The sequence below is a fragment of the Rhopalosiphum padi genome, chromosome 1, assembly GCF_020882245.1.
Source record: "Rhopalosiphum padi isolate XX-2018 chromosome 1, ASM2088224v1, whole genome shotgun sequence".
NCBI lineage: Eukaryota > Metazoa > Arthropoda > Insecta > Hemiptera > Aphididae > Rhopalosiphum > Rhopalosiphum padi.
In genome coordinates this window covers 62626752-62643489 of record NC_083597.1, presented here as the reverse complement: position 1 = coordinate 62643489, position 16738 = coordinate 62626752, and the positions used below count along the sequence as shown (strand labels likewise).

General features: G+C 26.0%; 1 protein-coding gene across 1 annotated transcript in view; it reads right to left on the bottom strand.

Moving 5' to 3' along the window:
• The window catches only part of LOC132917466 (uncharacterized), a 139720-nt gene extending 124464 nt beyond the window's left edge, over positions 1-15256 (bottom strand). The window contains exon 1 of the mRNA XM_060978216.1: positions 14604-15256. Within this exon, the coding sequence (XP_060834199.1) occupies positions 14604-14878 (275 nt within the window). The 5' untranslated portion in view covers positions 14879-15256. The remainder of the gene's footprint in view (positions 1-14603) is intronic.
• Positions 15257-16738: the final 1482 nt, after the last annotated feature.

The following is a 16738-nucleotide window of genomic DNA, read 5'->3' as shown; positions in this document are numbered from 1 at the left end:
AATGTATTTTTTATTAGGAAAGTGAATCTAGTTAGTAATTTGAAGGTATGTGTATGTGATAAAAGGAGATTATTTTCAATTTTTATTATTATGGACTGCTTTAAAGAATTTTAGAATTCATGGAAACTCGTGAGATTAATTAAAATGTGCAATAATATTACCGAAAATGTTGGTCAGAGAATGTCGAGTTATTCAACCTTGCACTAGAAGAAATTATAAAGAGTCTACAAAGACTCTAGAGGACAAAAAGATGGAAGTGAATGAGGAGTATTATACCTACCTAGATTATGCAGATGACCTTGCTCTCCTTGGGAATTCTAAACAAGATTTAACTAGGACACTAGTTGGTATAATTAATGTGAGTAAACGAATGGTTAATCAAGAAAAAACCAAATGCATGTCGCTGACGAAGAGGACGAATAACGAAGAAGACACGAAAGATTTGAAAGTTGACGGTTCTTCCTTTCAACAAGTTATCTGTCTTAAGTATCTAGGTGATAATATATAACTAATTCAAATTGTTTGCACGAGAAAATAAAACTATGCCTAAAGTCTGCTAACAAAACGTATTTTGCTATAGATGTATTGTTTAAGTCCAGACTATTATCCAGGAAGACCAAAGAAAAGAGCGCTGTAGAGTGCTACGTATAGCTGTAACACATGAGCAACAACAAAAAGGGACTACAATAAACTGCTGGTCTTCGAGAGAAACATTTTACGAACGAGAAATACGGGGTGAATTGGTTTTTAAAACAAAGAGGCTACATGACTGGTAAAATTAAAAAAAAATTAAATAATTAATAAGTACTAAAATAAATTATTAGATAAGAAAACCGATTATCAGGAAATATACCTGTATTTAGTAATATAGAATGGATGACTTTCTTTGCTTATAATAGTTTTACATATATGTAATGATTTATAGTTAAATTAAAATTTCCCACATGTATTATAGTGACTTACTCAATGTACACTCGTGCAACAGACCGGTTACCTACTTGTTCAATTTTTAATGTGGAAATAAAGAAAATGCAGGTATGTTCATGCATTAAGTTTTTGTATGAATGACTTTTTAACTTTATAAAATATAATTAATTGCATGCACAATAGGTAGAGTAATACATGTGATATCCACTAAATTATACGTATATTATATGTGTCGGGTTAATCTTACAAGACACAGATTATTAAAAAAAAAAATAGCTACGTATTGAAATAATTTAGTCACGTAGTTGTATATGTATAAAGTAGGTATATTATATTATTTTTCTAATAAATAAATAAATTTACTTGTGGTAATTTCAATAACTCAATTATATAAGATATAATATACTACATTAAAATGTTATTTTAATGAATTTATTGGCATCAAGTTATTTTGCATCAACATCTAATAATATTTTCAAATTATCAACAAAATAAACTTTATTCTTGATTCGAATTTCGAAGTCTCAATAATGATTTTGACTTAACAGTCTATGAAATATGGAAATTATACATTTAGATCGCCAGCTGATAATTGTTTGATGTATTACTACTATTACTATTCCTGGTCCAACACCAATATGTATTTGTTATCAATTACAGAAGATTAACTATTGCGGCTAGTAAAATGTTACACGTTACAGATGTCATAATCGTATAATATTATAGTACTTTATTACAGTTAATTTATAGCAAACTTCGTATGTGGGTCTAAGGAAAAATATAACATACTGGAAAGTTTTCGTTTCTCTTAAATTATTCTCTTTTTGGAGCTATACAATGTAAACTAAATGCATTTTTGCATGCACTTTGTTAGTTTTTTTTTTAATACATTAAAGTAAAACTAAAATACCGTCTTGATAGTAAAATTCTTGAATGTTTTTATTTAAATTATGTTATCTGCATGTGTGAAATGGAGATACACATGTACAAATATCATCAAATGTCTTCATTGCTCTTATCGTTACCAAATCTCACCGTAGATTCTTTCGTATTTCATTATAGTCACGGCTTATAATCAAAATATCCTTACAGAGATAGGTATATGGATAAATTTTAGTTTTATATGTATATAATAATCTTATATTATTTATAAATTACTGTAACAGCTTTAATTTTATAAAAACCAAATTATTTTTATGAAATAAGCCATTAAGGAATGTAAAAACAACCATATTCACGGCCTATTGTAAAAATGATTGTAACACTACAAAATTACATAAAATCTATTTTTACTTACATACTTATACAGTTTAAAAATATCACTGAATATTGATTAGACCAGACATAAGAGAGAAACTTTAATTATAATGAATTTAGAATCAACATAACCATAGTTACTATAAAAAAAAAAATCAGGAAAAGCGATGGTTTTAGAGAATTTAATATTGAAAAAAAAACATTATTTGGAGGAAACAATAAGTATTGACAAATATAAAGAGTATTAGATAAAAATGTTTATGATATTCCAATCATTAAAACTTATAGATTGTATCCCACGCATAAAAGGTCCTATTACAGTATTTATCTCTTTTATTTCAACGACTAAACATTGAAACAAAATTGTTTCTTTCCGACTGGCTGGTATTTTATCATTCTAAATAATATCATCGTCTAATTAGATAATATTTTGAAATATAATAATCAACAGTTAAGATATTTATTTCATAAAAAATGTAACAATAATTTGTTTTGAAATCTATCGTAAGATAACGGAAAGGAAATTAAAAATGTCAATGTCTAAATAAAACTACGACGGCGTTATGTATAGGCAAAAGTAATACTGAACCAACTGACATAATAATATAATATTATTATGATTATTATAGTCGTCCAAATAAGTATATTATATTATATATATATATATATATATATATATTATGTTTAATTTTATTGAACGACAAAATTGTTTATATACTGTTTTATTATAATAATTGTTCAAATTGTGATTCGTTCATAAGATAAGTATAAAAAAAAATAATAACAACAACTATTAGTATTATGTATTTTGTTATTATAAAATCCTTACAACTTAAAACAAATAAATTATGCTCATTTTAGTTTTAATCTATATATATATATATGCCTATGCTTTGTTTTATTTGTAGGTACATAATATATACATTTTTTTAATATGTAATGTAGTGTAATATACATACATAGTAAGAAAAATATAAGACATTGGCTAAATATAATTATAATATCTCTCTGTGGTGTTTATTTGGCAAAACGAATAAAGAGATAGAACAAGAGAAAAATAAATTGAGACTATTTTACATGAGAAACGCGTACTTATCACTGACAACGCCACGGAATATTAAAGAGTCAAAGCAACTGTTTGCGTTATGACCTCGATTTTACTGTTTCGAACATTTTACGACAGGACGTTACTTACCACCAACCCATCAACTTATTACGATTAAAGCATTTAAAAATAAATAAATATATTATACATATTTTATGGCAAAATGGAAAAATTGAACACAAACCATAATTTTTGTCGACATTAGTTCGCCGACCCTAACTCATTGTTAACAATTTCAACGAATAATAATTAGTCTCATCCATTATATAAACTTAAACAACGAATACAATGTAATTTCCTTGGAAACAATAATCATTTGAATCCTTGTTAGAATAATATTACTATCATCATGAAAATTTCATACAGTAATCTAAAAATAAAAATGTTATTGTAATACATTTTGGTAACTATAATCTATAAAAAAAAACATACTTCCCTTGTTTCTGATAGAATCATTTAAAAATATAAGCTATTTATAATTTAATATAAATAATAATAATAAGTGTGTTTTTAAAGTAATCATTGGAATATATTTTCGAAGTTAATTATTAGTCATTACTAATAAATACAAATTATTAGCATCTTAATATTGTTGTGGGCATCATTTATGGCAACTAAAGTTCTAATTATTAAATCATTATAATGTAAGTGATTACAAAATTGCAATAATGATTTGAATGTCTAATAAAGTATAAATGCCGAATTTATAATAATAATTCATAAATAGTAAAACACCATTTTCAGTCAGTACTTTTAAATTTATTATTAGAATTCGTTTGCGAATACTTAATTCACAGTCTTAGATCAAAAAACTTAAGATGAATGTTTAATATATTTTTTTCTCTTGCATTTGATGTTTTTTACGGTATAGACTAAAGATAACTTAAGGTATGCGTCTATACAGTTTTATCAGAAAACCAATAATATGTAACAATTCTGAAAGCGACGTTTTTATCTATTCGAGTACAACAGAACTTCGAAAGATGTTGTGTATAAAACATTTTTCATAGATTTATTTTATCTGAAACGAGATTTGAGTTTTATACCTTACGTGTTCTATCCAATTACTTGTCTATCGACAAATGCGCATCATTCACGTGAAAAACAAAGAATTATAAAGGTCATTATTGTTTAGCCAAATGGAAATAAATACATTAACCAAAGATCTGATGGTCGATCATTGATTTATATTGCAAAATGAAAATAATATATTATCAAAACGATCACAAATGGATAAATCAGATTATACGGTTACTATATCAAATTGGTGTAATACTGCAATAGGTACAATTGTTTTGATGACGTGACTACGAAAAAAATGTCAAAGGTAATTATGGTATCTATTCAATAACACTAAATATAAAATGTATATAATAATATATACTCTTTAACTATCTGCTATTATTTAATTAAATATTATTGAATAATATTCATAATGCACATGAATAAATAGTTGTGTACATACTACATACACAGCGATAGGGAAACCCTGGCAAAACTATGTATATGTATTCAAAATAATTGAAATGCTTAAAGGCATCAACTTACTTACCCTAACACACATTACATATTGAATAAATACTTTTTTTTTAAATTCTGTTCACAGTTCGATTGATTTACATTACACGCATATTGCATTATAATCATTTATAAATTATAATCATTATAAAATATAAAACAATGTGTTAATTGATAATACCTGGGCAATATTCTTTATAATATAATTTTTATATAGTTTAATTCGTATCAAACTAATACCAAATTCTTATAAAAACTTAATTTGAGCTAAATTGAGCATAATGTAAAACAAATTTCTAAAAAAATTAAATATTCGAATTCTGCAGGAAATAAATTAAAAATAAATTTTAATTATAAATAAATTAATATAAAACTTAATGATTCTAAATTCAACCCTATTTTTTTACATTTACTAAAGTAAATTCAAAAAGTACAAAACTACAAAGTTGTAGATATTATGAGGTGAACAATAGTTTAAATAAAAGTTAGGTTAAGTTAATAGTTAAGTTGAGTTAACTAGGTAAATAATAATAATACAATTTATGAATGTGCATTTTACTTATCCTTTGTAATACCAGACAAACCCACATTTGTTTTATGAAAGAAACTCGTGTTGTTGTTCGAAGTTCAAAGATTATTTTTTAAACAACTATGAGTATTATAAGTTTTGTTTAAGTTATCCATAATATGAGTGTAATTAAGTACAATGCCCTTATGGAATTAAATATTATTTCATCCAAGTTAAGTATGATTATTTTTTATTATTATTATTATTATTCAATGCATTCATTGTTTTGTAAAAACTAATACACTATCTGATAATTTATAACATTATTAGAAAATTAATAAAATGAGTCTAAAACTCATTAAATATGATAGAAAAAGCATGTCATTTTACACTGCTTGACTTAGCACATTGTCAATATCAGTAAAGTAAAACTCAATGAATTATGTATATCTACTATTTTAACCACTACCCTTATGTCCCTAAAGTATCTTTGTTTGAGCACTAAATCTTTTCAATACTTGTCCGGATAGTTTTATGACTCGGGGAATTTGCCAGTTGTTTCATTTGATCTGGACTGAAGAGGAGAACTTTATAAATATAAAGCAATCACAGAGATCACTTTGTAGAATGTCAGCCTATCACCGTACTTCAATGATAATGACATTGTGTTTACATACAATTATTTGTTTACATTTATAATAAACCGTTCTTCAAATGTAATATGTCCTTGTCAATAAAGGTATAAGGGAAAGCATTTACCTGTAAACTATGCCAAACAAGTTAACAATAAATATACAACAACATGAGTATAATGAGTTATATATTATATTATATTAAATCGGAAATGTGCATTAATATTGAAATAGGTCAGGTTTCTTGTACATATTGTTAATTAATATTAATCATTTCGAATAGTAAATAAAACTTTGCTGTAAAGGAATGAATTAGTCAGTTGTGACAGCGCACATCAAGCGAAAACTTCACAACAGACATAAAAATATGAGTAAGAATTATAGATAGGTTCGTTGATGATCTAACCAACAATATTAAACAAGTGATAAAATATAAGACAAGGGAAAACATAACAAAATAATTCAATGGAAAAAACATGACAATAATCAAATCCCTTAAAATATGAACGGTTTCGAGCTCTGCAACTAAGTGCAGTAACTTCAATTTCATGGCAAGTATAAATATTGTTGTCATATGACAATAGTAGATATTTATTATCATGATTATATACTTTAATTACTATTATTTTTTTTATTTTTTACTTTTACAACATTAAAATAATTATACATTGCTATTGACAATTTTTATTAAATATTGTTACTGTTGATTAATATTATACTAGAAAAACTAAACAGAAGGTAAAATTGTTTAAAATAATATTTGTTATAGTATAATTTTCTATAAAGATAGAACAGGATAAAGTATTATATGGATTAGGTAAAAACCCTAAATACCTAACCAGTAACCACAGACATCCTTATATAATTCAAATGTCTCATTTCAATGATTTTATTATAGAAGAGTATTATATTTGTATTTAAAATTGTATGAGGCAATTGTAATATATATATCACATTGAAAATGGAAGTTTACTTAAAAAATCGTTTAACATTTGTTCATAATTACCGTTTTCTCACCTATCTTCACAGTTATTTTTAATTTTCTAACACGTCTTTACTATAGGTTTAGATTCAAATAATAATACGGACATATTTTATGAAACCTTTTGAACATTTCAACTGTCATAAAAAGTTTAAACCAATATCAAAATGTTTAAAAAAAGTATACGCTACAGACCAAAACAGTAGGTATATAACGTATCTAAATTATATTAAATACGTTTGAGACTGCAATTGGGTATTAAACTGTTATAATTTATGAATACAATATAATATTACAACTCTAAATCTATAAAGCCGAAGTGTCGATACTAGATGGTCTCTTCACACAAACCCATATGCCTATCAAATCAAAATATAGATATCTTTTCGAGTTATACTAAGAATGTGCAGACTGTTGAACATCTCAAATAAAAATAACGTGCGTAAGTATCGAGTATACTACCAAGTGGGGAACTCACTATAATAGAGTAATTTTTTATTTCAACGACGAATCATTACATATGAAAAACAATTCTGAGTTGATATGGTCATCAGTCAGTATTTCTTAGGATATATTGTTATATACTTAAAATTTTGTAAATATTTTTTATATGATAACTAATTTTTCGCCAACATTTCATAATTATTAAAATTGTATTTTATATTATCTGTTATTAACTTTAAAGTAACTACCGACATTCTGTTCGAACAGTGTGAATTAATTCATGATATAAATAACTTAAAATAACCAAAATTGTTTAAAAATTATATTGTGCATTGGAAATTATAATTTAAGTAATGATAGAAAGTGTATATTCAATACAAATAAAATAACTTAAATATATGTGATATAGTAGATAAATTATATTTTTTGGTGGAATATTCAATTTAAATGAAAGTATAAATTGTGAATAAAAAAAAAATACAATTAATAATGAAGCATATTTTTTTTGTTAAAAATGATTAATTTAGATTTATTTAAATAAAATTATAAATTTCAGATATAATTCTATATAAATAATAATTATTAAATCTCGAAAAACTCTTGGTTTCAGTTGTTCAAATGTAAAAACTATAGTTATTTCGAAAATTAATCTATTTAACTGTAATTAAAAAATGATAAATTATTTTTTTTTAAGACATTAAAAACTTTAAAAATATTCAGTTTATCATGTAATATTTTGCACTTATAATCATACAATATTATGTAATTTAATACGATGAGGTAGTTTTAAAGTGAGAAAAGTTGTTATGGGTAACTAACACTTGATTTCGATCGCATCGTGTATTTTTATTAACTTAAAAATTAAGCTTGATTAAAAGTCAACAGTTTTTAATTAATGCGTATAAATGCAATTGACTGTAAATTGTCACTGGCTTAAATGCAGATTACCAGAAATAAGGGGTATACTGGACCAGATTTTGTACTGCAATGCAGATACATGTGGAAAACCTCTGCGTCATTGTTTCTTATACATATTATAATATAGGTAGTGTTAGTAATTGTAAACTGTAATTACCATGGTTGAGATAATAAAGTTACCGTTTCCAATTCTTACAGAAGTTTAAAATAATTACAGTCTAATTTTAAATTACATGTATTTTTTTGTCTATAAAATGTTACATAATAATATATAATAATTACATTTAATAAACACTTTGATTATATTATACTAATAAACTAATTTAGTTAAAAAGAAAAATTAACTTAATTGAGTTATGATTTTTTTTGAAAAGTAACTTGAATTATAAATATTAAGATTTAGTTTTTTCATCTGAATAATATAGGTATTATTAAAACAAAACCATTTGAAATTATTTTTTGTGTGTATTTCTAAAATTCATCTTAAACGTATAAATTACGTATACATATATTATAAGTATTATAAATCTAATAAGTAGGATATATCAACCTATATTAAGTATATATTAACTATGTTTGCTATTTATGCTCTTACTATAAATGTTTTCAACCATAGAAACGAAACTAAACATTTCTATCAAAATCAAAAATATTAGAACTATAGAAGAACTACGAATACTTATCTGTAAACTGCATAGGATTGTACTGGAATTTTGTATGAGGTATGCCACGAAGAAAATAGGACCACTTTCCCAAAATTACGTTTACTACCTAACCTGAACCTTCCTCTTCCACAACAAAAACGACAAATTTAATACAAAATATCAATTCATGTAACTCATATTGGTTATTTGTTAAACATTTTTATATTTTTAACAAATAGATAACTATTAAAAAAGTTACTAGATATATTTTTATAATAGTGTATATATCATACATGTCTTTGTTATCAATATTTTACAACCATGGTATAGAATTAACGCTTTGGAACGGGTTGAACGGCAGTGATAAAACGTAATATCGCGGTTAGCGGGTTAAAGGTTACCTAAAGTTGTTCATACATCATCCTCGTGGGTTAGAATTTTTATTATTTCTTAGTTAAACATTAAACAAAGTCCTTGAACGAATTAAAGTCGTACAAAAATCCACAAGTCACGGCTTGTGCCACTCAAACCTGGCGCATTCTGTGCGCGTACATCTATAGTGAAAAAATAAACAATTCTATTTTATCTAATGAGACACAAAAAAAAATATCTTTGATTTTGTATGATAAATTTACTTTTCTGAGTGACTTTATATATGGTTGTTACATTAGACTTTTTAAATTAATAAAACATATCATGAAATAAATTATTTATTGTTATTAAAACAGGTAAGATTAAAAAGTACAGAAGCATATTAAAATATTATGTACATAATAAAAAGTTAATATTTACAGATTTTAAGATTTAAACTATAATTACCACAATTAATTAAAACAGTTTTTTGTTGTTCAACTCATTAAGTGCGACCAAAAACATATTGTGTTAATATACTCGTATAACTTGTGTTTACAAAACATGTTACACGATTAAAATATCATTCAGAAATTCAGAATAACATGTTATTAAATTGGTGCAGTAATATAATATTTATTATTTAATAATTTCTATAAGATAATACTGTATAGTGATAATTTTGAAGATGTTTTATAAAAACACCTATGATACAACTCACTGGTTTTGACCGTAATCTATGAACGAGTACATACCTAAACACCTATATTTAAATAAACTGAAAACTCTCCTACCGAATATGTTGGTTCTTTGGTAGGATGTATACAAACAATTTAATTAACATAGGTACCTCTTATCAGTTGGTCGATTAATATATTAATGGCGAGTTTTCGTAAGTGATATTTGACACTAAAGATTATTGGGCCAAACACTGAAATCTAATATATATATATATATATATATATTATACACTGTGCCTGCACTACGATGTTATAACATTTAATTATTATGACGGTTGTTTTAAAACATATTTTTTTTATGAATATGAAAAAAAAAACAAAATTTAGTATCGAATATAAGCTTCATAGTTCATATACTCTTTTAAACGTTTACAAAATAAAATACATATATAAATACAATTAAATTAATTAAAATTGTTTTTTTTTTGTGATATAACAATTAGGTAAAGAAAACTTGGTTTAATCGTCAACATCGAGTGATGTTTTGTATATATAATTTGATGTTATTAACACTTCGAGGCGTTTAAAGTAAAAAAAATCCCAAATATATTTCTTAATAATTTTTAAAAACTTACAAAAACCGTAGGAAAACGGGAACATTTAGTCAACACTAAGTTGTGATAAAATTGATTTAGTTTTTTTTTTTTTTTGTAATAATTCAGAAAGGAATAACCTTTAAACAACTCCAAACTTCAAATGTTTTCCAAATATTTATAATGTTATAATTTTCTATACACATTGAATTTCATATTTAGGCTGATAATTAACTTTTTATATAGATATATTGTCAGTATTTCAATTTTCTAATCTTTTTTTTCGATTTATATTGATAAAATCTTTATTTGTCAGTTAAAAAACTTGAACATTTAATACAAGAATAGTCCATAACATATTCTACTATAGTAATTTTCTCAATCAATTTAAGTTATTTTATTATGTTTCATGAAATATAAATCATTGTGATTGTTTACCAATACGTATACCATTATTTTCTAATATTTCTGTACTCTTTAAAATTTAAAAAAAACATTGTAATTAATTCTAATCTATTAATACTATAATAGTTTTTGTCCATTATACAATACGTCGTAATTGACTTGTATTAGGTACTTCTGACCACCCTACTCTCACCTCTCATAAAATAAAAATAAAAATATACTATCTAACTTATCTTCGCCGGTATAATTATTATACTATAATACATCATCTTAATATGAGTTAATTTATATTCTTTATTCCCACCACCACCCTCAAAATGTTCACCATAATATTATCGTTTATATGAGTTGTATGCAGTTACTTATGTGATTTTTGATTGTTATGTTGTTACAAGTGGTGTATTGGAAAAATGAATTCAATAAACCAACTTAATTAAGAAAATAAAAATAATAAAAAATAATATAAATACATTATTCTCATTTTTAATGGAAATACAAGTATATGCTGATTTACCTATATATTTAGCTATTCATGTTTACTTCATAAACAAAAAAAACAATGATCTGTTATTAAATTCAAATTAAACATAACATAACAATACTCAATGATGAGTTACACTCGAAACCCTAAACTCAAGGTTTTTTTATTTTTGGGTACAATAATAATACATCAGTATCCAGTATAAAAGTCTAATTATTTAAAAAATAATAATAAAAAATAAAACACTACTAATTTCACTTCAACAGAATTACCATAATTTTGTTAATAAAACTTTTCAATACAAGTAATGTAGGGTTGAAAAACATTAATTAAGAAAATACATAATAATAAATAGTTAATAATAAAATTCAATTTGTCAGTGTACCTGTATCATTATTAATATACCATGCATTCATACATAAATACATAATACATTGAAAACTTCTATGTTGAAAATAATTTAAATTATGAACAAACTTTTATGTGGCTACTATTGAAAACCAAAAACTATAATGCAGCTGAAACCTAATGTAATACGTGTAATGTGTATATTATATCATATAATTACAATTTAAAATAATTTTAAGATGTGACTATAATTTATAGTGATTATAGCATTTTATAAAATATGTAATGCAGTATTAATTATATTATTTAAAAAGAAAACACTACTATAATATATCGATAATAATAAAATAATTTATATTATTAAGCCAGAAATAAAATTGTAAGAGATATTATTTCAATATAAAATACAAAAACACACATATATTATATATATATAATATAATATAATATAAATATAAATATAATATAAATATATTTAATAAAATTTAAATAAAGTACACTTATTATTTTCAGAAATTTTAACTGAATTGTATTAAAATTATCATAAAATTAAAATTAGGTTGAAATCTTGTACCCAATATTGTATTAAGGTGAAACGTGTATTAATTTTAATAATACGTATAAGATAAGTATCATAATGTTATAGTAACAAGTAGCTAGTAAGCTAATAAAGTAATAACTAAACATTATAGAAGTTTCTAAACAAGATAAAATATTTAAATTAATTTCTCAAAATTACTACCTATAAAAATTATAATCACATCCATGACTATTTAGTATATTTAGTCATGATAGTATTCATATAAAGATAATAAAACAGAAATGTAGCTTAAATATGTTATATTTAGAAATTAAAATACAAAAAGTAGTAGGTACGCATTAAAATTATATAATATGACTAAAACTATAAGAAAAATAGATGTAAAAGAAAAAATAATACAAAAATACACTAGTACACTACTAAATGAATATAGTATTTACAATTGTCAATTTAATCATTAATATTATAATGAAGTGTAATGACTAATGAGTAATTAATATCAATATAAAATTATAATATTATGATAATTAGCCATTTAATAGTAAAGTAGTAATTAAGTTTTTTCATTGTTTTTTTATTAATATTATTTATTGTAATAAACATACTATTGAATATAAATCTACAACACCATAATCATAACTAAGAAAGTTAATTACTATCTTTATAGAATACTTGGAAACCGAAATATTTTAATTCGCATACACACAACATTAGTATTAGCTCGTAATTTAGGTCAATAGGGTCATAAATAGTAAATATTGTTATATTATACACAATACAAGTTTGCTGAACATGACCATTTTACATACTCGAGTAAGATACTTCTACTACAGACTAAATAGTTACTAAAATTACAACTCAATATGGGAGAATTATGCGCGTAGTATATTATGTTATAATTTATAATATGACATGATTACACTTTGTGATGCAGATACAAAAAAAAATAGTGCGTAGTACATATAGTTGTTCTATCTAAACCGTCCAGTGTCACATTTTATCGGGTTGAAACGAATAAATAATGCCTCTGACAATCATAATGTATACATTTCACAAATACATTCAAAAATAGTCGCATTAATCATTTGTAAATTGTTTAATTGTAAAAAATCAATAATTCGTTTATTAGGAGTTTTTTTAAAAAAAAAGTATATAAATACTCTATAGTAATTATCAGGGATAATACTTAATATCATTGATTATAAATTTATAAAATATACTAGTATTCTTATGTTAGTATTTAGTATTAATAATCAATGCTAATACTATATCGTAATTCCTTTATATTTATATTGTCGATATATTATTATAATATTATTATGTAATGCTATTTTCAGTTTTGATAAAGTATACTAATTGTATATCAATCGTGTTGCGCTATTATTAGATTTCTGGTTTTATTCCATAATGCAGGTACTCGTACACTTACGGCAACAGAAGAATATTGTAATAATATTATTATTAGGGGTTCGTATTTTTAAGCAAAAAAAATAACAAAAAAAGCATTACATTTTATAAAAAAAAAGCGAGCGAGTTTTTCACAGCTTCTATGTAGTTTTCTATCCCCAAAAATAATATACTGCCGTACGTTGTATTTTTTCACATTACATTCGAATTTTACATAATTTAAAAACAAAATGGTCCCATCAGTTGAAAAACACTTTTTACCAAACTCTAACACTACTTTTTATTAATGTAGAACTGCTTTTGGCTTTAGGTGTTTTATCGTAAAAAAAAAGCATCGATACTAAATCACTCACGTTTTAAATGTTTTAAAAGTGCATTGAAATCTATTTTTATAATAAAAGTGTATAACTAAATACGTGGTTACTAAATCTGACAATTATTACGGTTATAAGAATCTGATATATTTATTAGACCTGTCAAAACGATCATAATAAATTATACATATGTCGTGTATGCATTATTACATAATATGTAGCGATTATAATGAAATAAATAGCGATTTTTCTTCTTTTCATTTAAAATTCTCGTGTAATGCTTGTAGAAAATCAAAATTACGTTAGTTTTTATCAGCCACATATTATTATTTTAATCACAACTACGTATGCCTTACGTAAAATTCGTGAATTGAAATTTCATAATAATATGAGTAATGTCAATCATAAAATATTGCACTATTCGTGTATTTACCTATCGAAAACCGAGCCTTAATATTATTATAATTAACACCGTTTTCAATTATATAATATTAATAATTATTTATTATTGTCGTTAGACGGTCAAGCGAAACAAAAGTGCTGCTCACTTGTCGTGCATGTTGAACAAGTCGGTGCCGCCGACGCGTAATACGTTTTTCACGGCTCGGGCGCCCTTGTAGACTGCCATGACCGCGAAGTGGCCGCCCACCAGCCCATCAGGTTCCGGCCACACGCGCATGGCCAGCGCCTTGACCACCACCTCGGACGCGCGGGCCTGGGCCTGCAGGTCTCTGGCCGTGTGCAGGCACGCGGCCCGGACGGCCGGTAGCAGTGGCCGACAACAGGCCAACACCGCGACCGCGGTCAGCGCGGCGGTACGCATGGTCGACGCTCGTCGTGGCCGCGCGTGCCTCTGTCGATCCGTTCCTATATTACTACACCTGGCAATCGTTCATAGACAGCGGACGACGGACGTACGTCGTCTACTCGTCGTGCGGCGGCGGCGAGACGATCTCGGATTTATATTTTTCGCGTGAAAACGACAATTGTATTCGACCCGACAGAATTTTCGGGAATTTCGGAAGCCGGGAACTCCGCGATAATGAAAGTCACCGGAAACGATAGTATCGAATCGGGGACGGTTGATTCCGTGTGCGGCGCGAAATCCGTTCGGTTCCGGTGCGACGGAAACCTCGATCGGCGAACGCGTGTGGTCGGCACGTCGGGCGCGAAACGACTGTTGAGCTCGTGCCGCGCGCTGCGTCCCATTCAAAGGGGTTGAGCGGTACGTAGGTACGTATATAGCCCGTCGCGCCGCCGCTGCCGAATCACTCCGCGGGAAGAGAAAAGGCATAAATGCCATCTGGCGACCGGTACGGGAAGTGGATCGGTGATGGGTGACCTTGCGGCTCTTCGCGAAAATATTAATAAATATTAATATTACTATACTATTATTATCATTATTATTATTTTCGATCGACGATAGAGAGAACTTATGTACATTTTTCAGCGCTTAGGTTAACAGAGCTGTTATAATAGATATTATATTATTATGTTTATAACAATATATAATTTAAGTCCCGTCGACGTCCGTAAAATCTACATGATAGGTATGACGAAAGTGAGCGTACAAGCTACTGTCCGCTCTTCGGCCGCCCTGTTTAAATTGAATATCTGACACGTACCCCGGAACAATCAATTGTTGTCAAATAATTTTAAATAATTTTAATACTTATACATATAAAATATAAATTAGTTATATTATACTGCAATTATGTACCTACCATTAATTACTTTTATTTTATGACGGTTGTCTAATTATATGAGAAATCACAAGACTTCTTCTTCTATGGTTCTATGTATATTGCTATATTATTGTTGTCATTAAAAACAACTATAGGTATTTAATGTTTTTGATTGTTTTGAATAAAAAAAATAATACTTAAATGGCTATAACATTTCATTTTCATTTCATAGATATTTTATCATATTATAATAAGTGCTAGGTAGGTAAACAATATACATCGTTATACCACACCTGACTACTATTATAAGTATAAATTAATTGCGTAAATTTGTATAAATAATAAGCTGATAATGTGTAATAAAAAAATGCCTAACAAAAGCGGTGCTGTGCACGGAAAGAATATATTTTAGATGTTATAAGGAGAGGTAAATTGAAGCAAATTATCATCTCAATCCGTTTTAAATCTAGTGTGTTTTAAACGGATTTTTTAAACAAATTACTGTAGTAAGTTATACTTACAGTTAATGGACGAAAAAGGCTCTGCAAACTAATACTTGATTAGGCATTTAGGGTTTTTGTATATTTATTTATTATCTATTATATATTTAAACCATTCTACATTTTACGATTTAAGAATATCAAATTCTTACCGGATATAACATGCATCCTTATACAGTTATACCTAACAGATAATAGTCATTACGTAATTAAATAAATAAAAAATGCAGGATAGCAATTAGCAGACGAATGACTTATAATAATTATATTTGTTTTATACTAGTGCCTAGTATAATATTATACAAACATTACAAACTGTATTTTAAAATTGTACGGAATCGATGAATAAAACTAAACAGATTTGAACGTCGATCTTTTTTTGGAAGTGCTGAGGTAATATCATAGAATAGAATATTATATCTAATATATTATAATATTATGTGGAAACGATAATTTCTTGGAACTATTCAAATACCCTAGGTATCCACATAAGATAAT